The sequence below is a fragment of the Lontra canadensis genome, unplaced genomic scaffold (assembly GCF_010015895.1).
Source record: "Lontra canadensis isolate GAN:19392208 unplaced genomic scaffold, GSC_riverotter_1.0 scaffold25, whole genome shotgun sequence".
Classification (NCBI taxonomy): domain Eukaryota; kingdom Metazoa; phylum Chordata; class Mammalia; order Carnivora; family Mustelidae; genus Lontra; species Lontra canadensis.
This window is the reverse complement of record NW_022631019.1, coordinates 4,102,905-4,128,168: the sequence shown is the minus strand read 5'-3', so window position 1 is coordinate 4,128,168 and position 25,264 is coordinate 4,102,905. Positions and strand designations below refer to the sequence as shown.

The following is a 25,264-nucleotide window of genomic DNA, read 5'->3' as shown; positions in this document are numbered from 1 at the left end:
CAAGCACCTTCCAGAGGAGTCACCAGGCATGGAACCTTCTAAGAGCAATACAGGAATCGCCACGCCTGGCAGTTCCACTCTAAAACCACACGTATTTTTAAATGCACTTTTAAAACTTCGTGGAGTTTTTTTAAAAAAGAAAAACACTTTGGAACTTTGGCTATTATCGTGGTGAAGACACTGGACAGGCAACGTCAAGGGGCAGATCTTTGGCAAATTCCTCTCCAACTTTTCCTGGACGTTTGCCCTCATCAGAGCCAGACAGCTGTCTGGGGAGAAAGTGGTTTCTAAGCCTGCTTCTTACTACTCTTCTCTACAGCAGAACTTCTCCCTTGGGGATCTTCACGATCAACTGGGTTTCAGAAACTACTTCTATTTCTGTGTTAATATAAGCAACAGAATTAAAAACAAAACAAAAAACAAAAAGCAGCTGGCTGGCGAAGCATGAATGATACTAGCGCAACACGGGCTCTGGTCAGCCAATTCGAGTTCAAGCCCCTTTGTGCCTCGGGGAGAGAATGTGAACAGAGTCCCCCGGCACCAGGGAGCCACATGAAGACCCCAGCAGGGAGGCTGGGGGTCCGCCCTGCTATAAATTAAATATGACCAACTTGGGCATTCTTCCCTTTTCATGCTTCAGAAGAAACCATGTGTATGAAAACACACCCGTCCACTTACCAAAAAATAAAAAATAAAAACAAAAACAATTTTGAGAAGAGTATTTGAACTGCTAAAGAGCACTGTCAACTTCGGAGAAAGTGGGAGCCTTCTTGTCCCTGCAGGCCCCAGAGTCTCCAGCGCCGCAGAGTCCACGGCCCTCGGACAGAGCCCTGTGGGCGCCGGAGGCAAACTTCCTGGCTTCTCCAGGCTGGCCTGCCCAGGAGCCTCCGCAGTCCAGGGCCCCAGTTCAGATCTAAACAAGTCTGCACGGCTCAGTGGTACACTCCTGGAGGCCGATGTTACCGTATCACTCACTCACCAATTTCAAACCAAAAAAAAACAAAACGAAACAAAAAAGCTTTCAAATCCTAACCGTGCCCTGTGAAACCACAGGCCAGCCTGTGTGAGGGCACCCTAAGAATCAACCACAGGCGAGGCCTTCCCCTCGAGTCTACCTCATGAAGCAGAGGAACGCTGTTGCCGTGACGGCCTAACCTTTACGTTGCTACTGGAACAAAGTGAGGGAAAGAGAGGACAGACTCCAGGTGCCCTCTCGCTTGAAAACAGCTCGCCTGGGCACCCCTAGGACCTCACACACCAACTGGGAAGGGCACCCCGGCAGAAATCTGCCAATACTTTTGGCTATATCGTGCAAAAAGACAGGTTTTTTACATCGTGCAAAACAGGAAACTGAGTTATGAACACGGGCCACCTCAACCCCCCAACCAACCCCTTTTCCGCCAAGAAACGGGCACATACTGTCCCTTTGAACAAACAGAAGGAAACCTAGGGATCACTAGCTAGCCACCGCCCCAGGGCTCCTCTCACAGTGAGACCAGACGACTCCAGCTGGGAGCCTGCGGGGACGGACAGGTAGCAGCCAAGGCAGGGAGAGGGCAGGCCACAAAGGTAGGGGCAGCTCGATGGTTGCTGTACAGACACTTACGGTCAAAGACTTACACTTGAGAAAAAGCTTACACGTATGGCTGTTCGTTAACAGGCCTGGGAAACTGAACATCTCCTCTCCCAAGACAGCGGAAGCAGGAAAACAGCACTGGTTCCAACCGGCGGGAGCTTGTTAACAATGATAGCAAGAATCCACAACTACCACGGCCCTCGCTCGCAGGCGAGCCGAACCCACTGGACTCGGGTGGTGAGTCCGCCTCCACTGCAGAGAACACAGCTCTAGCAGCAGCTTTGGCCAACAAGGATTTTATTCAGTCACTGGCTATGTACAGGTCATACCTTGGACAGCCTGTCCTTTGGCTTAGGCACCTGAACGGCAGGGGTCTGCCCGCACCAGAGCTGAGAGTTCTGTGCTCAACTAAGAGAGGGGCCAAAAGGCCCCTCGTCCTTTCTGATTCCTCGCCCATGCTCTGCTCGCTCACCAACAGTCAGTCCAGAAACAGTTTCCGCGAGCCCATCCGGGAGCGGTTGGAGCGGCGGATGTCAAACTTGGAGTCCCGGCACTTTTGGCAGACGAACACTTCCGGAACATTGGATTTCCGAATCTTCGCGCAGGACAGGTGGATCCAGGTGTGGCACTCGTTGCACTCTATCATAGGGCGGCCGGCAAACGGCTTCATGCAGAAGCAGGTGACGAGGTCCCAGGAGTCGTCATCTGAAGGGACAGACACGCGGGTGAAGAGGACAGAAAACGCTTCCTGCGCCCCCTCCCCAGCAGGGTCCCTCCCCCCAGCCCAGGCTGGGACGGGGCAGAGCAGCGGAGCCGCAGTGAAGCCTGATCCTCAACACACGCACACTCGAGGGCAGGCCGCGGAGTCCGCGCATGACGAGGGACACTGGACCGTGTGCGGCGCCCCCAGGAACTAGCTGTGAGACATTTACTGGGAAGCTGTATGTATTTTCATTTTTTTTGCTTAAGATTTTATTTGTCAGAGAGAGCGAACGAGCACAAGCAGGCAGAGTGGCAGGCAGAGGGAGAAGCAGGCTCCCCACCGAGCAGAGAGCCCGATGTGGGACTCAATCCCAGGATGCTGGGATCATAACCTGAGCCGTAGGCAGCCGCTTAACCGACTGAGCCACCCGGGCGTCCCTGTACTTTCATATTTTAAAGCCTGTCCCGGAACCTCAGCTGTTTCTGGCCGCAATCACCCCCTTCCTAAACACCTCGGTGTCCACCTTCGGATACCTGCCTTCCTAGGAGTGGGGGGCACACTGTGCTGTCACCCTCCAGGGAAGGGACCACCCTTCAGGCCCCCAGCCCCCCGCACGGCAGCCCGTCAGTGCTCACCTGAGTCCACCATGATGTCCTCGTCATTGCCAGTGCTGTCCTCGTCCCGGAATACCACCTGCTTTCCCTGTCGGACAATAGTCCGTTTGCCTTCAGTTTTTATTTCTTTGACCTGATCAGGCGACACAGTGATACAAGACCCGCTGGAAGGGGTGTCGGAGTCCCAGCCCGAGCAGGGCTCGCCGGGGGCCTGGGGGATATCCTGCAGGGCAGGACTCGTGGGGGTCTCCACGTAGGGGTCAGCGGCTTCCAGCTTCAAGAGGCTCCCCATGTACCCCTCCTTCACGGGCACATCGCTGTCCCTTCGCTTCCTCTTCTTCTTCTTCTTCAGCTTGTCTGTCTTCTTTCTGTCCAGCAGGAAGTTACTGGGCTTGGCCCGCTGCAGGAGGCTGGGCTGCAGGTGGCCAAAGCAGCGGTCGGAGACCGGCAGGGGCACCGCGGACGCAATGTCAGTGAAGCCAGCGTCCCAGCCGTCGCTGTCAATGGTGCCAGCGGTGCTGTTGGCAGGGCTGGGGCTGCTCCTCAGAGGGAGTTCCTGAAAGGACAGAAGCACAGGTAGCCGGGTCGAGGGGCGTGCCCAGTCCCTGGCAAGCAGCAGAGCTTCCCCGGGCACGCCCCCAGCCCACCAACAAGGGCGATCAGAACCGCTCTCTAAGGGGTGCTCTTTTGGAATGGTGTTCTGCGTACTTTACCACGACCTTCCAGATAGAATGCTAACCCACCAGGAGGAAAACCCTCCTTTGCTGAGCCCTCGGCCCCTGTCCCAGCGCCAGGAACTCATTCGACGCCCTCTAACCCTCTAGAAAGCTGCGAAGAATACCCTCTCCGACCCCCTTATCTTCCCCGACTATAAAATCTCCCTTCCATTTGCCCTCCCAAGGGGTGTATTTTTTTTTAATTAAATGAATTTAAATTAGTTTTGAGAATTCCTGACAATCTTTCTAAAAACTGCAGATATCCCAAATACTACAAAATCAAACTATATAATTACTGCCCCAAAGCAGTGAGCTAATCCCTACAGTTCCTTCACAGCATTCAAGCATTTTATTTGCAAAGAGTGGCAACAATCTGCGTGGCACAAAGGAAGCATTTACCCACGTACACAGCAAACAGAAAAGATAAGCCAGTGCCGGGGTCTGGTCTCTTCGAAATACCAGATTCCTTTCTTTTTAGCCCTGAACAAGACAAGCTTGAGCACCGTGACAACAGCGGTTCTCAGTTGTACCCATTATCTAGCACGGGGAAAAAAAATCCCTTAAAACATGGGATTTGGGCCACAAGTCCCCAAGATTCTATAATACGATGCACATAGCAACCGGCCAGTGGCTCACCAGGAAGGACAGTGAGGACCCTAACCACCCAGCGGCACCCCAGGCCTGTGCCCCAGCGTCCTCATCTGTAAAATGGGGATCGACACCCGTCCCAGATGTTGTAATACACCGCCCGGCCACTGCAGGCCCTCAGTAAGCCCTGGACAGTCAGGGCAGATGGCCACCATACGTGTCACCTGCAAACCAACACTCATAAGTCTAGTAAATCCTTTCTACACAAGCCCGCGTGTTCCGTCAGACTTTTAGGAACCACCTGCCAGGCTGGGCTATTTTCAAGAAAGGCTTCTACCTGACAGCTGTCTGGCGTCCCCCCACACGACCCCACCCAGACCCCCCCACCCCGCCACTGGTTTCACTGGCCACTGGTTTCACTGCCAGCAGAAGCATGAAAGATTTACCTCCTTTGGGTAAGGAATGTAGCCAGCATAGGCCAAGACAAAGGTGCAGAATTTGTTGAAATCCTCCACAGTCCTGCGCCTCTTGTAACTGGGGGAGCACTCCTGTTAGCGGGCGAGAAGACGGGGTGCATGTGAGAGGAGGCACTTGCAGGTGGAATCCAGAAACAAAACTAAGCCAAATGGAGCTTTTATTGTCAGCGACTCAAAAACACACCGCTACATTTACAAACACTCTCAGAAACAAGATAAGGTAGGTTTGGGTCAAGAAATAACACTGCACTCAGAAGGCTGAAAGAGGGGTATTGTGATGTTCCGCCGAGCATGCTGGGAAACCGTGCAGGAGATAAAAACACCAGCAAGAGTCTACTTCTTAGTGCTCCCGTGGCATTTTCCAACATTATCATGGTCTGCAGGCCTATCAGGAGCTCTAACAACTACTTTTTTGCTACAGATTTTCCATTTTGAAAACAAAGTCCAGCGGCAGCTGTAGCCAAGGTATCTTTCTAAAGACTTGTTTATTTACTCAACACAGAGAGAGCGCACAAGCAGGCAGAGCGCCAGTTAGAGGGGCAGGTGGAAGGAGAGGGAAAAGCAGGCTCCCAATGAGGAGCTCCATCCCAGTACCCCCTGGATCATGACCTGAGCTGAAGGCAGCTGCTTAACCCACTGAGCCACCCGTGCGCCCCTGAAATCAAAGTATTTTAAGTGATTTCGGAAGTCTACTGCCCCTGATCCTACAAAGCTCACTTACGCCTGACCCCTCCCCAGCCAGGGCTGCAGGCGGACCCCCTCCTCCTAGCACTTCCTGCTTCTCCCTCCCCTGCCGCAGCAGCACCCAACATCCAGGGGCTCAGCACCCAAATGTTCTGATTCAGAAAATAAACCAGAAATGCTCAGGCTGGGTTTACTTGCACCCTGAAAATGAAATACGAAGGGTTTGGCTTGTGTCCTGTCTCCATTCAATCTAGAAACACCCTCAACAAGAAGGGTTTTTCTTCTGAGGAAGAGCCGCCCTGGGAGAAAGAACCCTTATTTGCTACTAAGCAAAACAACTCTGCTTTATTCGGGCTTACTGGACTAGCGTATTTACCGAGGTCTCCTTTACGCACTTCAGCACCCACCCCAACCCCATCCTTACGTGCTCAGCTACCATTTCCAGGGCCCAGGGTCCCACTACCCCGCAAGGACGAACGCGGGACAGGAAACTGGGGGGTGGGTTCCTGGACCCAGCCCAGCCCCTTCCCAGGACGGAAGGCAGAGAAAGCGGCGGGCACCCGGCGTACTGTCCGCAGCTCTCCTTCCAAGGGCCCCACTTCTTATTTTCTCCGCTAGATTCTAGCCGACCACCTCCGCCTCCCACCCGCGGCCAAACGGACCCCGGGGGGCGCGCAGGTTGGCGGAGCACCCGCCTCCGAGCGGCCCCGGCATTTCCTGCGCCGGAGAGACCCTGCCCCCACCCCCGGGAAGAACTGACCGCCCGCGCTCCGGCCGCAGTGGGAGGGCCGCAGCCCTCGGCCCTCAAACTCTCGGGGAGAACTTTTATTTCGGCGGGGGACACGCACAAGTGGGTCGGGGGCCTGGACGCCGAGCGCAAGGCGGCGGCGCCCTCGGGCCCTGGGCGGAGGGACCTGCGCCGCCCCCGCCCCGCCTGCCTCGCAGCCTTTAGGAAAAGCAGATGGCGGTGCGGCCCCCTCCCCGCCCTCCGCGGAAGCCGCCCCCCGCCGACACTCGGCCCCGGAAGGTACGGGGCCCATCCCGCGGGGGAGGGGACGCGGGAAGCCGGGCGGGATTCGGGGTCCGGAGCTGGTGGGCCCCGCGAACCGCCGAGGCGGCAGCGCGGCGGGCGAACGCGCCCGGCGCCGCCTCCCCCACCCGCCTGCTGCTGGACCCGCACCCCGGCCCCGCGGGCCTCCGGAGGGAGAGGGCACCGGGGCGGGGGCGCCAGAGGGGCCGCCCGGGAGAACCGAGGGCCGATCCCCGGAAGGAGGGGGAGCCGGGGCGGGGCGAAAGAGCCCGCGGCCGGGGGGCGGGGGACGGGGGACTCGGAGGGGGTAGAGAGCGAGCAGAGGGTGGGGGGCTCGACTCGGGTGTTTGCGGGGGTGGGGACCCGGCAGGACGAGGCCCCCCGGCACCGAAGGGGGCGGGGGCCGCGCGGGAGTCAGGGGGCGGGGCGCGGACTACCGGGCCCGGGGGATTAAGGGAGCAGGCGGGGGCGCGCGGAGCGGAGTCCCCGTCCGAGGAGGACCGCGAGCTCCTCCGGGAAGGGGGAGGGGGCTCCTAAGAGAAGCGGGAACGCGAGGCGGCGGCGGCTGGAACTGAGTCCCCGGGGGCGGGGAAGGAGTAAGCCAAGCCGGCGGGGAGGGGACGGGGGCGCAGACGGGTCCCGGGGCTACGCGAGGCCGGGGAGGGGTGGGCGCGGCGGCCCGAGGGAAGGGGCGCCGTGAAGACGCGGACGCCCGCGATAGGGACGCCGAGGCGAGGGCCGGCAGGGAGGACGGGGCGCGGGCCCGAGTGGGGGGCGGGGTTGGGCGCCCAAGGGGGCGACGAGGGAAGGCTGGGGGAGGGGAGGGCGGCGCTCGGCCGGCGGGGGTCCGGCTGTGGGGAGCGCAGGACTGGAGTCGAGGTGGTCAGGGGCGGTCGGGACGCAGCCCTCACTCACCTCTGGGTGGAAGGCGGCGGCGCAAGAGTCGGAGTCCATGTTCAGGGTGGGGGGCGGCGGCTACGGGAGTGCAGGGGACCGGGATGCGGGCGCCGGGCCACCGAGCCGCTCAGGGCTGGGGGCTCCGGCGGCCGCGCAGAGCGAGGGCGGACCCGGGAGGGGTCGCCCCGGCTGGAGATGATGAGGGGGTTCGGCGCGTTGCGTCCGGGGCTCAGTGCTCCCGGGCCGGCAGCTCCACGGCCGAGCAGAGTTGGCGATGCAGCTCCTGCGGCCGGCGCGGTGGGAGAGGCGGGAGAGTCGCTGCGGGGGGCGGCGGCGGCGGCGGCGAGCGGGAACCCGACCCGCTCCCCGACCTGACGCCCAGTTCGGCTCGTGTCTCGGGAGGGAGGGCGGGAGAGCCGCGAGGGCTGTCGGGAAATGTAGTCTGTGGGCGACGGGAAGCCGAAAGCGCGGGGGTAGACGCGGAGCATTGTGGGAGTAGTAGTCCCAACTCCGCCTCTGAGGCGTACAAAGGCCGCCTCGCGGACTCCAGCCCCCATAGAGCTCCGCGGCGGCTGCCCGGTTTGTGGGGGCGGTGTCTCCGGGACCAGAGGCTGCCGGAGCGGGGGAGGTGCGGAGGCTCGCGCTGGCTCTGCGGTGGGGGAGGGGCGGCGCGAGCGGTAGCGCCGCGGTCTCCGCGGGGGCGAGGGGAGGGGGTCGCTGCGGCGGGTGGGGGCGGGGCTGACGGCCTTGGTCGAGGAGGGCGGCAGCGGCGGCGGCTGCCGTCTCCTTCTGGACTTGGGGGTTCGTGCCCCTTTGTGGGGCCGTGGTCGCCGCGGCGGGGGCTACGGGCGCTGACGTCGCGGCCGCCCCCTGGGCTCGGACCCGGCGGGGCCAACTTGTTTTCGCGGCCGGGATATTCTGGCCGGCTCCTCCTGGCCCGGGGGTCCTGGGACGGCGGGACCGAGGACCTCCCGGTGTCTGTAGGACCCGCGTGGGGGTGTCGAGGATCGGCGTTTCTGAAAACTGTGCCGGGGTTATCGGGGTTTGGAAGATGTTGGTCTTACATTCGCTTTTCCCCCTGTCTCCTCTGCCTGATCTTGGGACCACCCTGTTTTCTTACTTTCACTGGATTATCGGCCTTTTCCGCCCGGGGTTACAGCGGCGGGGTGAGGGGAGGCGCGGTTCAGGGATCTGGTACCGACTGGTTTTACTGGTATTTGACGGAGTTTGCGGTGTTCACTCGCTGGGCCTGCGGGGTTCCCAAGTTCACGCGTCGAAGGCCGACGACTGGCCGCCGGGTGGGAGGTGGTCGGCTCTGCGGAAGCCCCGGAGCAGGCCCGGCGGCCGAACCTCTGAGAACCGTTCGACGGGAGGAAAAGTCCGGGTGATTCAGTACAGGTTGGGCAGCTCCGAAGACGAAGGAACCGCGTTGAAGAGGAGGGACGTAAAATTTTAAATTCGAGTCAGAAAACTGACCCCCGGACCTGCTAAATCAGAAGGATGATTGGAAGAACCTGAGGGAGGGAAGCCCTCGCCGTTTCGATTAAGACAATTCCGAAGGAAACTGCTGGCGAAGGGACTGGGTTTATTTCAGGAGTACTTTTCTGAGCCTCAGTTTCTGAAACTTATAAAAGTTTGATCTAGTTCCTTTCTCCATAAATGGTCGTTTACTGTGGTTTCAGCAGTGCCTTCCGGGATTGGAGGGCTCCCCAATGTGGAAACAAACTGAGGGTCTCTAGAAAGTTAGTAAGATTGAAGACCGACATTGGACTTGGCCTGTGGAAACGTCACCGACAGCTTCGTAGAGAGTGGTCACATTCAGGTCATTTAGTCGCATTTAGAATGTTACCTGATCGCCGTGGCCAGAGCAAATGTCCTGAGGTCAGTCAGCGTTGTCCAGGGCCTGATTACCAGGAGCAGCTTGTTTTGCCTGAATAAGAAGGGCCACCACGAAGGATCCTTAGTTTTAACGTGTAAATGCTGAAAAGAATATTGATTGGAGGTGAAGTACAAATAAGGGACTTTTTTTTTTTTTAAGATTTTTATTTGTTTATTTGACAGACAAAGATCACAAGTAGGCAGAGAGGCTGGCAGAGAGAGGGGAGGGGAAGCAGGCCCCCGGATGAGCAGGGAGCCCAATGTGGGGCTCCATCCCAGGACCCTGAGATCATGACTTGAGCCAAAGGCAGAGGCTTTAACCCACTGAGCCACCCAGGGGTCCCCAAATAAGGGACTTTTTGTAACTTATCATTGTTGACTGTGATGTAATTTTTCACATAGTAAATACTAAGTCTCCTTCCCATTAAAGTGAAATAAAGAATTTGTTCACTATTATAATGGACTTGATGGGGGCACCTGGGTGGCTCTGCCTTGGGCTCAGGTCATGATCTCAAGGTCCTGAGATTGAGCCCCACATCGGGCTCCCTGCTCAGCAGAGATCCTGCTTCCCCACTCTCTCTCTGCCTGCCTCTCTGCCTACTTGTGATTTCTCTCTCTCTCTTTCTCTCTCTCTCTCAAATAAATAAATAAAATCTTTTAAAAAAAAGTAATGGACTTGATGACAAAACCCTAGAATTTGGGGATCTATATTGAATGGAACCACTCAGTCACACTGAGGAAAGAACATTCCAAACCTGGGTTGTGTCATGTAACAGTGATAACTCTTGCTCAGGATAGGTATTCAATAGGTTTTCTTTTTTTTTCTAGTTTTATTTACTTACTTGACAGAAAAAGAGACAGCACAAGCAAGGGAAGCTACAGACAGAGTAGGGGGAGAAGCAGGCTCCCCACTGAGCAGAGAACCCCACATGGGTCTCCATCCCAGGACCCTGGGATCATGACCTGAACTACCCAGGCTTCCCACAATACATATTTCTCGAATAAGTTATTCATTTACAGTAGTTCTTAGTACACAGATGTGACCAGTACTACCTGATGTAGTCTGCTTCAGTTTCCCTGCCCGCCACTCCAGTATTTTCATGGAGGACCTTCTTGGCCTCCTTCCATTGATTCCCCTTAGAAATTTAACCGTTTGGAGGAGATCTAGACATTATATGTACCAACCTATCCCCAGACTCAGGGAAGGACTAGAATACTAATAACTGACCCAGATTCAATAGCATAATATGTACACGTGGGAGAATGTAGTTGGTTTACCTAGTTTATTTCTCAGGTGTCCTGTACTACACCTGGGCTCTAAGGGGCAAATTTGGAATTCAAGGATTAATGCAAGAGCATTCTCCACAGTAGCCAGATTCTCAGAGTCTGTGATTCCTTGTTTTCTGCTTAAAAAAAAAAAAAAAAATCTGATGATTATAGTTCTTTGGAAAAGAAGAAAAAAACCAACGTTCACACAGGTTGTGACAAGTTTTAAAATACTAAGAATACCATAGTTTCCCAGTAAGTAACTTGAGAATGTAGTTATTTTAATTGGGTTACCAAATATAGCTTCACCTTTCTAAATCTCACTGGCCACACTACATTCATTTGGGGAACATTCAGGAAAGATTTCTGCCTCCCATTATAACTCAGTGCTTGAGTGCAGACATGAACATAACCAAAGGTTTGTTTTTTCCAGAAATGCTTGTTGGTGGCTCAGCTTTAATACTATGGAGTTTATATGGATCATTGCCAGCAGCAATTTTCTGACTTTTCCACTTCCGTCCCCAGGAGAGGAAAAAGAAATAATTCTCCCAAGTCTTGTTTCAACTTTTAGTAGCTTTACCACTGTATGAATACATATATGTATATGTATATATGTATGTGTGAATAGTTTTAAGTCATTAAACAATTTTTAAGCCATGTACTGTCAACTCTTTGTATAACAAGGGAAATAACTGGGCGCCTGGGTGGCTCAGTGGCTCAGTGAGTTAAAGCCTCTGCCTTCAGCTCAAATCATGGTCCCAGGGTCCTGGGATCGAGGCCCACATCGGGCTCTCTGCTCAGCAGGGAGCATGCTTCCTCCTCTCTCTGCCTGCCTCTCTGCCTACTTGTGATCTCTCTCTCTCTGTCAAATAAATAAAATCTTTGGAAAAAAAAAAACAAGGGAAATAACTTATGCACAGAGATCAAATGAATTTGCTGTGTTACCGCTCATACCGGTAAACCATAAAGATTAATAGCTAACGCTATGCCAGATACTGTTGAAATGTTTTGATCTAGAGTGTCTCCTTTACATATAATAATGCACTTAATAAATATACTGAATACTGTAGCGTTCCTTAAGGGAAATTTTACGTAGAGTAAGTTCATCACAAGCCACACTTTAGGTGCTCCAGAAACAGAATCAGGGTGTACCATAGCAAAGGAGCCACAATCTCTTTTTGATGGTATCAGTGTTGAAGTTTGTGTTCCTAAATGTTCTCAGAGGGGGGAGAAAAGGATAACAGTGGCTTTTGTAAAATGATCTCCGTGCCCTCTTGTCCTATCTGCCTAAAATTAGCATTCCAAGATCAAAACTGCAGAGTGTAAATGTTTAAAATGAAATGGTACCATTATTTGTTAAATCATGTTAAATTACATTATTATAAAGAAGTTACTCAGGCAGAGACCACTTTCCTGATTGTGGAAGAGGTAAATTTTTAAAACTTTTATCGTTTAAAGTTTAATCTTTTTTTTGTCCGTACCACCCCCAGCCCACCAGCCACCCTCTCCCCAGAAGTTTAATCTTCAAATACAAACATTTCCCCCTAAATCATGGGTCGTTGACAGAGTTAACACCTTTTTTACCAAACACTAGTGTTTCTACCATGGCTGCCTGTGGAATGACATTTGAAGAGTTTGCCGACTGTATCGATCACATGGTCCTACTTCAGTAAATGAATTTCTCACATTCCCATCTTGAACTCTTAAGGTTGATGAGTGAAAAAAGGAACAGATAGCATGCCTGGGTTAGTAGGTTCTTCAAATTTCCAAACACAGCTGATGGGGCTAAATCTGTTTCTTTATTTTCTGACTGCATTCCTTTGTTGACTTAGATATGTACCCATGCCTTCAAATGCTCCCCTTTTAGGTCCTGGATATTAGTATACCTTTTTTTCTCAAAAACTGAACCTTTAATTTTATTTTAAACTTGTATTATTATTTCCTTAATACACAGAACAGAAAATACAGGCAAGCCCGTACAAAACAAACCTAACCACCTGGAGAATATGTTACCTTCACAATTGTTTTGTAGGCGCATGAACACAGACAACAAACTGGGTCACACTGCGGGTAATCAGATTTTTTGCTCGACAGGACAGCGTGAATATCTTTCCATTTCAGTAAACATATGCATCATCATCATTCATCAAGCCTTCACAGTAAAGCTGATTTATTTAAATAGTTACACGAAATAGTTGGACTCCGTTCTTCACTGCCGAAACATTTTTGATTTAGTAAAGCTTTGCTTTCCGCAAGGTGGACGTGCTCTGACCCAGAGGGACTGGAGTACTTTTCCCTGCAAACATCCCACTTCCTGGCTACTCAGACTTTCTTGTCACAAAGCCTGTGCAAGTAAGCTATTGGCGGGGCTCCTGGGCCCAGGAATGCTGCTGTGTGAACAGTCCATCTATGGGCAACAGGCAGCTGCCTGGGTACCTGAATGTTTTCTTACTCAGGCCTGCGCTTCCCATGCCGAAATGTGGACCAGATACATTCTCATGGCAAGATGATGAGGTTCATGAGGACAAGGGAAAGCCTGTAGTTTGCATTTCAGAGACGGAATCAAAACAAGATGTCTTCTCCAAAGGTTGCACCCGCTTAGCTGGGACCAAGAAATGACAGCAAAGCCCCCCACCCCCACCCCGTGTGCCTGGCCCACCCGGGGACACATGTGGGCGAGTGGGTGAGGTGACGCCCAGGAATGTCTGCAAGGCCCACGCGGGCCTGGGTGGGGGCTATTGAATTACCAAAACCCAGGTTTCTTCAGAGAAACAAAAAGGACTGGAGTTGAAATAAGGGTCTTGGCTAAAGTGGGCAAAGCATACATTAAAGAAAAACCATGGCTACGTTGAAAGTGCAGGCACTGTGTCTCCTGGAACCAAAATAAGGAAGATTCCTTTCTTCACAGTCCCCTCACAAGTGACAGACGTTCCTGAACGCCCACACCCCTGGTTTTTAAGGCAGTCCCCTGTCTGACCTTGAGCTAAAGGCACTGTCCCAGGGCCCCTCCTGTCCCCTCTCCCGGAATAGGAAAAACTGTTTTCCCCGGAATTATTTACATTACTTGTATTATTATAATTTTCTGGTCCTTGAGCCTTTTGTTCAGCCTCTTAGTGGGTTCTTCTGAATTCTTGCCACCGCATCCTAACCCTCCGCCTCGCATTTCCAGGAGAGGGGGCCAGGAGGTCCTGGGTCGAGCCTGAGCAGGCCTGGCCCCTTCTCAAGGCAGCTCTGGAGCCCGAGTCTCTGTGGATCGACAAGTAAAACTGCGCCTTGTGCGCTGACGAAAGTTAATGACCGAGTTAGTCAAGTTTGAAACTCCTGCAGGAACACAGTGGAGCGGATTCCTGGCAGCTGGCCCCGTGTCACTTATAAATGCGCCAAGAAAAAAACTCTAAAAAGCTTATACTTGTTCAAGCTTTGGTCCTGAATCATGGAAATCCCGTCCTCTGAAATCTGCCCAGCGATACGGCTAACCAGCAACGCTTGGAACCAGTGGAATTCAAAACAAAACAAGAAAAGGGCACTGTAGCGAGCCGCCCAGGAGCTCGGGATGCAGTGGGGAAGTCTGGAGCGAAAGGGGTGGCTCGGTTCCGGGCGTGGAGCTCGCCCCCGCTGGCTTTCGCTCCGCAGCCGGGCCCGGTGGGCCGCGGGCGGACTCTAGAGTCCCCAAGCCCGGACGGAGAGAGGACTCTAGTCACCCCGCGCGCCCGGCTCGAGCGGGGGCCCGCCAGCAGCCCCGAAAAGGCGCGGACGCGGGGCGGGCGGGCGGTGACTCAGCCCCGGGCGCGGGGCGGGCGGCGGCGCCGGGCCCGGAGGAGTTAAGTGGGTGGGGGTCAGCGACGCCCCGCCCCCCCAGGGCCCGCCCCCCCGAGGCCGCGCCTTTCCCGGCACTACTTAAAGCGGCGGCGCCGCGCGCGCGGTGTTCCTCCCGCTGGCCCCGGCCGCGGCGCGCCCTAGTGCCCCCAGCGACGGCGCCATGGAGCGGCCGGCACCTCTGGCCGTGCTGCCCTTCTCGGACCCCGCGCACGCGCTGAGCCTGCTGCGCGGCCTGAGTCAGCTCCGCGCCGAGCGCAAGTTCCTGGACGTGACGCTGGAGGCGGCGGGCGGGCGCGACTTCCCCGCGCACCGCGCCGTGCTGGCGGCCGCCAGCCCCTACTTCCGCGCCATGTTCGCGGGGCAGCTGCGCGAGAGCCGCGCGGAGCGGGTGCGCCTGCACGGCGTGCCGCCCGACATGCTGCAGCTGCTGCTCGACTTCAGCTACACGGGCCGCGTGGCGGTGAGCGGCGACAACGCCGAGCCGCTGCTGCGAGCTGCCGACCTGCTGCAGTTCCCGGCGGTGAAGGAGGCGTGCGGCGCCTTCCTGCAGCAGCAGCTCGACCTGGCCAACTGCCTGGACATGCAGGACTTCGCCGAGGCCTTCAGCTGCGCGGGGCTGGCGAGCGCGGCGCAGCGCTTCATCCTGCGCCACGTGGGCGAGCTGGGCCCGGAGCAGCTGGAGCGCCTGCCGCTGGCGCGTCTGCTGCGCTACCTGCGCGACGACGGGCTGTGCGTCCCCAAGGAGGAGGCCGCCTACCAGCTGGCGCTGCGCTGGGTGCGCGCGGACCCGCCGCGCCGCGCCGCGCACTGGCCGCAGCTGCTCGAGGCCGTGCGCCTGCCCTTCGTGCGCCGCTTCTACCTGCTGGCTCACGTCGAGGCCGAGCCGCTGGTGGCGCGCTGCCCGCCCTGCCTGCGCCTGCTGCGCGAGGCGCGCGACTTCCAGGCGGCGCGCTACGACCGCCACGACCGCGGGCCCTGCCCCCGCATGCGCCCGCGCCCCTCCACCGGCCTCGCCGAGATCCTCGTGCTCGTGGGCGGCTGCGACCAGGACTGCGACGAGTTGGTCACTGTCGACTGCTACAACCCGCAGACGGGCCAGTGGCGCTACCTGGCCGAGTTCCCCGACCACCTGGGCGGGGGCTACAGCATCGTGGCGCTGGGCAACGACATCTACGTGACGGGTGAGGGCACTGGGGGCCCGCTGGGAGGACCCCGGGTTAGCCTCCTGCGCCCCTGGGGGAGGGCATTTTCCTGCTGGAGGAACCTGTGAATCCCGGGACCGCCCCGCAGTGAGAGCGGCCCCTTCCCTACCCACTCCCCGCCCCCCGCAGGCCAGTGGGTACACTTCTAGAGCTGGTGCTTTCGACCTAGAAGACCGTTGTGTGAGCGGGGACGAGCAGCTGCTTGTGGGCTCTTTGTTGGTGGGGGGGCGGCCTAGATGACGGATGAGCCCCCTCCTTGCCGGGGATGTGCCCCCACCCCCATTTGGCTAGCGGATAGAGGGGCATTCACCCCATACAATGGGTGCTTTCTTCTCCCTAAGGAATCCAGAGACAGGCAGGGGCTGGCGCTCCCTGAGATATCCGTTCCGGGTCCTGGGGATTTCTCCCGCCCAGCTGAGCCACATGGCCCCCCTGACGCACTCATCCTGTCACCAGTGACAGGGTTCCCTCGGGCTTGCACCTAGGCTGTGCGCTGGGGGTCACATGGTGTTTAGGCTGCTCCCTGCCCAGCGACTGTAAACATGGTCACATGCTAAGAGGTTTTCTTCCAGTTACTTGGCCCAAACCCCAAAACACTGCCGAGTCATGCTGGGCGGGTCCCAGCCTGCTCGGGTCCTGGGCATCTCCCACATTTTTCACTAAAGAGAAATCCCAGTTCAGACAAGGGGCTACCTCCTTCCCTGGGGTGAGGAGGGGCGGTGTCTGTGACAGCTATATAAGGAAAGAACCCTGCTCCGCGGAAGCCTGTTATCAGTCAGTGAACTGAGGCCGGCCCCGGCCATCAGCGCTGCTGTGCCCAGCCCGGCACATTCAGGAAAAAGCCAGCTCTGAACTCTGGTGCCCCCCACCTACGGTTGACAAGTGGAGGAATCCCGGCTTGAGGACACGCTCAGCTCTTCCCTGGCCTGCTGCTGAGTTTTAGCCTTTTCTGGAATATGCTGGAATCGGTCTCTTTCCGACCTGAGATCGGCCCTGTGTTTGGGAGCTCCGCTCTCCCAGCCCATGAAAGTCTGGCCGGTGAACTCCCTCCCAGAACTAGTTAGGCTCGCTCAACTTCGCACACCCCTTCCATAAATGTCTCAGCCGAGCAGATAATCCTTTGGGTTTAGACAGGTGGCTGGGTCATTCCATACAGCTGCCTGTAGGGAATTTCACGGGGGCGACAAAGCCGGCTTCAGCTGCCCCAGACAATTATCCTTTACAAGGAAGAAAGTAGGCGGAGTGCACTTCGTAAGAGCTTTGTCTTTTAAAAAGCTCAGGGCTATGAGACGGATAGAATGTCCTGCGTCCTCTGCCCTGTGGCGCCAGCTTTGTAGACAGGAGGGGATGTGGCCCCCAGAGTGCTTGGGGTCCCTTCACACTGTGGAAATTCTAATGTGCCGGGTAGGCCTGGTTTAGTTGATGATTATAGCCAGCCCCACTAGTGGCGCTGGAGGGTGGCGCGAGGGGTTAGCTCTTTTCTGAAAGAAACGTGGAGGGAGTGGGCGTTGTACTTGTGGGCCTTGATGCGTGTACCCAGACGGAGCATGTGTAGGTAACCTGCACCCGGTCAAGAACCAGAGCCCCCGAGTTCCACTCGTCCTGGCACTGGCTTGTTTGGGGCGGGGGGCTGCCCAGGAAGGCAAGAATTCCTTGAACCAGTCCCTGTGCTCCCTACCCTTCTGCTTTGAGGCTCCCCAGAAGTTTTGGCCCTGAGACGGATGCCCTGTTTCGGTTGAGGTGTCCGACAGTGTATGGGGGGTGTCTAGACCGAGGTTTCTGTTTACTTAGAATTCCGGCTACAGGGCCTTTGCTTGACCCACACAGATGGAGCGGTGTCCTTACGGCCTGAGGCTCTCTTGCCCTCCTGGGCTGTGGTCAGCAGGTGCACAGCCTTTACCCCCGCATGAAGCCAGCCCCCAGCCATGGCTTTGCGGGGAGAGGAAGGGTGTTTACATTGAAACCCAACAAAGTTACTTCCTCCCCTGGGAGAGTCCCTCGGGGGAAGTTCGCAGAGGCAGGGGCGGGTGACTCACCCCATGTCGGCAGGGGCTGACCTATCCCCTGCACGTCCTTGCAGGTGGGTCTGATGGCTCCCGGCTCTACGACTGCGTGTGGAGGTACAACTCCAGCGTGAACGAGTGGACGGAGGTGGCGCCCATGCTGAAGGCCCGCGAGTACCACAGTTCGTCCGTGCTGGATGGGCTGTTGTACGTGGTGGCCGCGGACAGCACGGAGCGCTACGACCACACCACGGACTCCTGGGAGGCCCTGCAGCCCATGACCTACCCCATGGACAATTGCTCCACCACCGCGTGCCGTGGCCGCCTCTATGCCATCGGCTCCCTGGCCGGCAAGGAGACCATGGTGATGCAGTGTTACCACCCGGACACGGACCTGTGGTCGCTGGTGGACTGTGGCCAGCTCCCGCCCTGGTCCTTTGCCCCCAAGACCGTGACTCTGAACGGACTCATGTACTTCATCAGGTGAGTCCCCGGCGGCCGACCTCTTCCCATCTTCCTCCCCAGGCCCCGTGCTGAGTCCCCTCCTCCCCGTGCTCCTCATCTCCTAGATGGGGAAGCAGCTGGAGCTGGGATCCCGGGCTAGACCTTTCTAAACCTGGAGCCTTTGTTCTGCCCCATTTCTTTGAACAGTTTCTGTGGGCTTCTGGGTGTTCTGAGTCCGGGGATCCAAACTGATGGAGTTAGATCTCTTGATTGACTGATTGGTTGGTTGATTAGTGTCAGGTCCTTTGAGAGAACTTTCTGAGATTCCCGGAAGCTAAATACAGTGTGTTGCTTTGCCTTCTCTTCCACTTGGAGGATCCTGGTCTCGGCCCTGGTGGTTCCCAGGAACCGTTTATTACAAAGAAACCTGTCCTACCTAAGGGGGATTTTGAATCTTAAAAAGTCTTAAGGGAGAGCTCACTTGAGTGGGGAGGTGCTGCCTTGTCAGAGGGACCCCGTGCTCACCGAGCAGAGTGTCGTGCCCGGCTGCCAGGTCCGAGAGCCCAGTGGGGGCTCCGCTCCACCCCTCGACTTACAGCAACACTTGGGCCTTCGGTGCGTGTGTGCAGGTTCTCTCCTGACCTGGCACAGGGGGCCTCACGGTTCTGTGGAGCCGATGCTCTTCTCTCAGGGTTCCACGGGGAGGGACCCGGGTTGGAGCAGGGCCCAGATCTACCTGGGGGGCACAGGGACAGTGACGATAGCACTTGTGAGGGCCCTGAGCTGTGCGTGGCCCATCTCCGAGTTGATCTGTGACTGTCCGAGGCGATGGGCATCGCTGGTCATTCCCGCTTCACGGGCAGCAGCGGAGGCCGACGGGATGGCACCGGGTCTGAACCAAGGATACCCAACCCCGGTCCTAGTGTGATGTCACTGTATCATGGTTTCCCAGGGCCAGGCTGTGTCCTTGCCAGTGTGGGGCAGAGATGGGCGGCCAGGGGTCTGGATGACCTGCCACAGCCAAATGCCCTCTCCTCGTGGGCCATTGGGCATCCCGGGGCTCCTGCCTGCTACGCACAGCGCGTGTGTGTGTGTGAGAGGGAGAGAGAGAACTTACAGGTGTGCGTCCCTGCTCCTCCCTTCTTGGCCCAGAGCCTGTCTGGAAGCTTTGGGACCAGGAGGGAAGGGTAAGGTCTGACTTGCGGTTTCCTCCATCGCCTTCTCCCCAGGGGCTTTGACTTGGGAGCCTCCGAGGAAGTATGTTAGCCTCAGCTGTAAGCCTTGTCTCGCGTTCTACGTTGCACTGGCCTTTTCTGCCCCTCCGCTCTGCTCCCCCAGACCCCTGGCTCCCTTCCCAGGCTTTCTTGGTGGGCACATCCAGAAGAGAGATGGCCCCGCTTGCCACGCATCCTTGTGTGCGCTGCAAGAACGCCCCGGGATCTCTGCCAGCTTCTATCCCGTTATAAAACATCCTCTGACCCTTCCCCCAGCTCTCCCTCCCCCAAGTCAAGGTAGATGTCTTCAGAGAGGGGGTGGGGCAGCTATAAATACTTCTCAGAGCGCCAGGACCTTGGCTTCAGCCCTTCAGTAGCAGTTCCAGCTGGGGCGCCTTTAGAGTGTCCTCCCTGCCCTGTGATGGAGAGTAAGACGGGCGCGAGGGCCAGTCAGCCCACCGAGGTCCCCTGCGCCTTCCTCCTTCACCTCCGAGCCTCTGTCAGTTACTAACATCCCCCCCCATGAAAGCATTAGGGTGCCCTCCATGCCCACTGTTCATTCTCCTTTTTATGTGTTCACCTAAGCCATTACAGCCTGGAGATGGGGGGCTCAGCTCTGCCCCAATCCCTCCCCCGGAGCAGGTGGAGAGAGTGAGTGGCCCGATTGTCTTCCAGGGGCACAGTGTGGGCAAAGGCCTGGTCTCGTTGTTTTTTAAGATTTATTTACCAATTTGACAGAGAGACAGCAAGAGAGGGAACACAAGCAGGGGCAGAGGGAGAGGGAGAAGCAGGCTTCCTGCCGAGCAGGGAGCCCGATGCGGAGCTCAATCCCAGGACCCCGGGATCATGACCTGAGCCGAAGACAGATGCCTAACAACTGAGCCACCTGGGCGCCCCAGCCCAGGTCTCATTCTGATGCACTGCAGTGTTTGTCCCAGAGCCACTGAGTTCATGAACCCCTCAGCCTAATTAGCCACGTAACGCCCTGCTCAGAATGCCCCCTGTCCGGGCGGCTTCCGTCCCCAGGCCACTCTTTCAGGGGTACCCAGCACTGGGCAGGGGCCTCAGCTCCTTGCCAGCTGCCGTCCTGGGCCACTCCCTTCTCCAGTGCCCTGCCTCGGTCCCTGGGTGAGGCTCCTTGCCCGGGATGCCCACTTCCCCGCAGGAGGAGGAGCTGGGAGCGGCAGCTTCTGCTGCTAATTGTCCTCATCATGGGGACTACAAACTAGGAACGGTTTTTATATCTTGAGATGGTTGGAGGAAAAAACTCAAAGCAGAAGCGTTATTTTATGACGTGAAAAGTTGCACGTAGGGCGCCAGGGTGGCTCAGTTAAGCGTCTGCCTTCGGCCCAGGTCATGATCCCGGTGTCCTGGGATTGAGCCCTGCGTCCGGCTCCCTGCTCGGTGGGGAGCCTGCTTCTCCCTCTCTGCCTGCTTGTGCTCTGTCTCTCTGTGTCAAATAAGTAAATAAATGGAATCTTTTAAAAAAGAAAAGTTGCGCGATGGGGCACCTGGGTGGCTCAGTGGGTTGAAGCCTCTGCCTTCGGCTCGGGTCATGGTCCCAGGGTCCTGGGATCGAGCCCCGCATAGGGCTCTCTGCTCAGCGGGGAGCCTGCTTCCTCCTCTCTCTGCCTCCTTGTGATTTCTGTCTGTCAAATAAATAAATTAAAAAAAGAAAGTTGCGCGAAATACAAATTTCTGTGTCCATAAGTAAGGTTTTTTTGGAGTACGTCCAGCCCTAGTGGCTGCTCTGTGCTTATGGCGGCAGGCAGCGGGAGGAGTGGCTGCAGTCCGCTCCCCGAGGCCTAACCTGTGCGCGGACTCGCCCTTCTGCTGAGCCCTGACTTGTTACTGTCACTGCCCTTTGGGGGTTAGTGTCTCTGCTTTTCGAGGCTGGGCCTTTGAGCCTTTTTTGGCGGGGATAAGGATATGTCAAGGTTGCAGGATCCTGACCCCAAAGGGAAGGGCAGCGCAGGTACTTCTCTCCTGTGGCTGTGGCTGTCCTGCCGGGCATCCAGGACACAGCAGGGAACAGGAGGAGGCTGGGAGGCTGACAGCGGAGGGGAGCGCCGTGGCCTAGGAGTAGTCGGGATGCATGGCGATGGGCAGTGAGGCAGAGGATGGCCTGGCCCAGTCCTCCATAGGAGGGAGGACGAGCCCAGATTGGAAGACCGAGAGGAGACAGGTGGGAAGAATTGTGATGAGTTCATATCTGAAGCCAGCCAGGGGGCGGCCGTGAGGGCAGGGAGGCCACATTGGTGTAGAGCAGTGGGGAGGGTTAGGCACCAGAAGGTGAGATCTTCAGGTTTGAGAAGCAGAGTCTGGTTCTGAGCTCAGAACCCAGGCCAGCTGGTATGGGCCTGAACTTGGACCCTGCAAACAAGGGCTAAGGTCCCACCGGCCTCTGGACTGCCAGATGGCATCAAAGAAGTTCCCACAGGAGCGGGGCCTATGTGGCCATCCTCTCCAGCTTCTCACACCCAAGGATGCTTCCTCCTGGCTCCGACACATTCCCTCCTCTCCTCCCACCCACAGGGACGATTCTGCGGAGGTGGACGTGTATAACCCCACGAAGAACGAATGGGACAAGATCCCATCTATGAATCAGGTAAATATACAAACAGGTTGGCCTTGGAAGCACAGGCTGGTCCTGTTTTCTGGCTAACGCGTTGCCATGGTGTGTTTGGGAAATAGGCCTGGGGGGGCCAGGGACTGTGTTGAGGCCTTTTTCACAGCGTTCTCTCACGTAATAGAGGACAGGTTTTTCCCTCAGTTCATACTGTGTGGCACTGAGACCTTAAATAAATCCCAGGGTCAGACAGTTTAGCAAGTTCATCTGCGCAGAACCGTATTTACTGGATGCCTGCTGTAAGTCAGAGAGTATATGGGGAGGAACATTCCACAGAGGGACAGCAAGTGCAAAGGCCCTGGGGCTGGGTGTGCCTAGTGTGGTCTTAGAAGAAGCCTCACAGCCCAGTGTGGCTGGAACAGAGTGAACAAGGGGATAGCAGAGGGCATGAGGTCAGACAGGAGTGACCCTGGGAAGTCAGGAAGAGGGGTGCTGAGCCCGACCCTGTGACGGAGCTGGGGAAGCGTGGCGGCATTTGGCCATGTGGGCAGTTTCCGTAGTCCCTGACAGTTGTATATACCCACCCCCGTCTTTTTGTCTTCCTTAAAATTTCCAAATCCGTTCCCATGCTACCTCTGCATGGCAGTTGTGACAATTGTCGCAATTCACAACATTCCAGTTAACAACTTTACGTTTAGGAAATGCAACTTTGTCTTGCCCTGTAATGACCTACCCATTATTAATGGCAGGTTTGGGAAAGGTGCGCCCGTCCAGTTTCGTGGTTCAGAGCCCAGACTTTGAGTCCAGTCCTGGCTCTGCCTCCATCAGCCATAAAGGGCCATTTTCCCACCTGTGTGATGGGGCTGAGCCTGCCTCAAGCAGAGGCTGCTTTGGCGACCTCCCAGCATCACAGGGACCAGGCGTGGCCTGGGATCCCCATGGGGCCTGTTTCCTGAGCTGGGCTGTAGGAAGGATGCTGGTCCATCCTGGGAAGGGTGCAGAGGCCACCTTGCCCGTGGGTCCCGGGCACCTTCTCCATGGACAGAGGCTGGTGGTTTCCGCCCTGCCCTGGCTGCCAGCCGCCACTTGCCCGTTCCCTGGGCCCACAGGTGCACGTCGGGGGCAGCCTGGCTGTCCTTGGAGGGAAGCTCTACGTCTCAGGCGGTTACGACAATACGTTTGAACTCTCGGACGTGGTGGAGGCCTATGACCCAGAGACCCGGGCCTGGAGCGTCGTGGGGCGGCTCCCGGAGCCCACGTTCTGGCACGGCAGCGTCAGCATCTTCCGCCAGTTCATGCCCCAGGTGCCCCCGGGTGGCCGTGGCTTTGAGCTGGACAGCGGCAGCAGTGACGCAGATGTGGTGCGGCCCCGGCTGCCGCAGAGCCCCGACGAGCTGCACTAGCCCTGGCCCGGCCCGGGGAGGGCCTCGGCACAGGTACTGCGACACGGCTGCGGCGGGGGGCGGTGAGCCCCCACCTCCGCGCACCAGGACGGGGTGGGTTCAGCGGGTGCAGCCTGGGCTCGGGCTGTGGAGTGAGCCTGAGGGTCTGACCCCGGAGACTTCCTGTGCTCAGAGAGCCTGATACGCAGCTGCGACCACGACCAGTGGCCGACGCCCCTCCCTGGGTCCAGGAAGAGCAGCCACCTGCGGGCAAAGGTCTCTGGCTGCAGCAGGGGACGACTCCTGCTGCCGCTGCCCCCACCTCCTTGCTCCCCGCTCAGAGAGGAGGGCCACCTGTGGGGTACAAGTCCTCCCCTGAGAGTCTGGGAGCGGTCCAGGCCTGTCCTCCCAGGCCCGCAGCCTCCGCTGACCTGGAGCATTGGGAACCAGGCTGGCGATGGCCGCAGTGGGGTCCTAGACACCGTGTCCAGTGCCAGATATCGCAGGGGGCCAGCTCCCCAGACAGAGGGCCTCTGCCTGCCTGGCTCCATCCCCCCTCGGGGGCGTCACAGCAGAACACTCCTTACAGGGGTGTGTGATCCCAGTGCCCGTAGGCCAGTGGGACCGGATAGGAGGGCGGCCTTGAAGAGGGGGCCCTTGAGGGATGTGCCAGTGAACCTGGGCTGAGGCCAACGCTGAGTGTCCCCGTCCGCCCACCCCTCCAGGTGGTGTGTTTCACCGGACTTGGAGACCTCCAGGACCGTCTTCCTAGATGTGTGCGGGAGAGGGCAAAAGCCCACAGATGTCAGGTTGTAGCCTCTTACTGGGCGGCGCAGCCGGGCAGATGTCTGCAGGTGCCCTCGCCCTCCCATGGGAGCAGAGAAGCCTGCTGCTTCCAGAGGAGACCCTGGGCAGGGCAGCTGTCATGGTTGGCTGCAAGTTTTGAAACACAGTGTGGCCCTTCCTGGAAGAAGGGGGTGGAGCTGGGGAGGGAGGCAGCAAGAAACAGTCTGGATTGACTCTTCTGGAGCCGCTTCTGCAGGGCGGGGTGATGCTCCCCGCTCCTCCAAAGCCTGGGGCTTCTCCAGGAGAGTGGCGGGGGAGCTCTGGGAAGCTCCACAGCTCAGCGGCCCGTTTTCCTCTTGGGAGTGACTGGTCTTCTCTAAAGGTCCCCAAGTAACCTTCAGTTGGATTTGTCTTGCTTCCGAAGAGGAGGATATTTGCATCTCCCTCCTTAGAAACATGGAAAGCAAGTGTTTGTTGAGTTGCCGTTCCTAGTGAACGGAGTTGGAAATGCGTTCGTACTGGCACTGTCCCTTCCTAAGTGGCACTGAAACACTTTCATTGGCCACAGGGCATGGGTGCTTCTGGGGAGGAAGCCCCATGGCCTCAAGAGCTTTAGGCTGGGGTCCCCCGCATCGTGCCCTGGTGGGGAGTCCTCGCTATCAGACCTGCGCCGGGACCCCGGGCTGGAGCGGCTCCAGCTCGCGGCCAGCCCCTCAGTCGTGCCCTGCCTTGTCACCTCCGCACACCCACTGTGCCCGGAAGGCGGGGTTGTGGGCCTTCTTGGGATTCCCTTGTGCCGGGCAGGCCTGGCTGTGGGATCCCTCGGGCACGGGCTTCTTCACGCCCCAGGTGTCGCCTTCACTCCTCCTGGTAGGAATGTTGTCCTCCCCCCGCCCCCCGCCAACCCCAGGGGTGGTCTGGCTCCGCGCTGCCCGGGCTGGGGATGACTCTCCTCTGGCTCCGGTGCCTTCCCAGCAAGCCAACCCCTTGGAGGTCATCCGTGCTCTGTGAAGCGTCTGTCCTTGGTTCCAGTGTGGGCAGAGGCTGCCCAGGCAGGATGGCTCGTCCCCTGGCAGGGGGAGGGCAGGGCTGCGCTGCCCAGCACTGGCGGAGCTCTGTGCCAGCCCCTGTGGCCTGCGCCCTCGGTGTGCGGACGTGTCACGCAGGTAGATGCGCGTCTGCAGGACACCCTCCCAGAGGAAGAATGCAGGCCTGGTCCTCATGGCGCGCTCTGCGAAGGCAGGGTGGGCAGTCCAGCGTGGACATGTGCTGTGGTTGCTGGAACTGTCCCGGCCTCCCTCCAGCGGAACTGGGCTCTGTCAAGGTCAACGATTTCCCGGGGTCAGCAACTTACAGGGAGAGGTGTCCTGTAACGCTTTTCTGTTGGGACGGGGGCACTGCACACGCCTTGTTTTCC

General features: G+C 57.5%; 2 protein-coding genes across 3 annotated transcripts; one reads left to right on the top strand and one right to left on the bottom strand.

Moving 5' to 3' along the window:
• Positions 1–1,116: 1,116 nt before the first annotated feature.
• Positions 1,117–7,671, bottom strand: PHF13 (PHD finger protein 13). Of its 2 annotated transcripts, none has more exons than XM_032863294.1 (4): positions 7,303–7,671; positions 4,644–4,745; positions 2,915–3,449; positions 1,117–2,281 (listed from the first exon to the last, which is right to left on the bottom strand). In XM_032863294.1, the coding sequence occupies exons 1-4, from the start codon at positions 7,339–7,341 to the stop codon at positions 2,055–2,057; spliced, it is 903 nt and encodes a 300-aa protein (XP_032719185.1). In that variant the 5' UTR covers positions 7,342–7,671; the 3' UTR covers positions 1,117–2,054. The 2 variants fall into 2 exon arrangements, with proteins under 2 accessions (XP_032719185.1, XP_032719183.1); XM_032863292.1 differs by lacking the exon at positions 7,303–7,671 and adding an exon at positions 5,558–6,088.
• A 6,699-nt stretch (positions 7,672–14,370) lies between these two features.
• On the top strand, positions 14,371–23,317 carry KLHL21 (kelch like family member 21). The gene is made up of 4 exons (XM_032863291.1): positions 14,371–15,428; positions 17,530–17,935; positions 21,646–21,718; positions 22,789–23,317. Exons 1-4 carry the CDS (start codon positions 14,408–14,410, stop codon positions 23,080–23,082), a joined length of 1,794 nt encoding a protein of 597 aa, XP_032719182.1. The 5' UTR covers positions 14,371–14,407; the 3' UTR covers positions 23,083–23,317.
• The last annotated feature ends 1,947 nt before the right edge of the window (positions 23,318–25,264 follow it).

Bases quoted from the DNA above. Each gene is read 5' to 3' on its own strand.
- PHF13 (XM_032863292.1), bottom strand. From the start codon at position 5,602: ATGGAGACAGGACACAAGCCAAACCCTTCGTATTTCATTTTCAGG. The intron at 4,746-5,557 runs GTGCAAGTAAAC...GCCCGCTAACAG, and splicing joins CTTCGTATTTCATTTTCAGG to GAGTGCTCCCCCAGTTACAA. The intron at 2,282-2,914 runs GTGAGCACTGAC...CTGTCCCTTCAG, and splicing joins GGACATCATGGTGGACTCAG to ATGACGACTCCTGGGACCTC.
- KLHL21 (XM_032863291.1), top strand. From the start codon at position 14,408: ATGGAGCGGCCGGCACCTCTGGCCGTGCTGCCCTTCTCGGACCCCGCG. The intron at 17,936-21,645 runs GTGAGTCCCCGG...TCCCACCCACAG, and splicing joins GGACTCATGTACTTCATCAG to GGACGATTCTGCGGAGGTGG. The intron at 21,719-22,788 runs GTAAATATACAA...CTGGGCCCACAG, and splicing joins AGATCCCATCTATGAATCAG to GTGCACGTCGGGGGCAGCCT.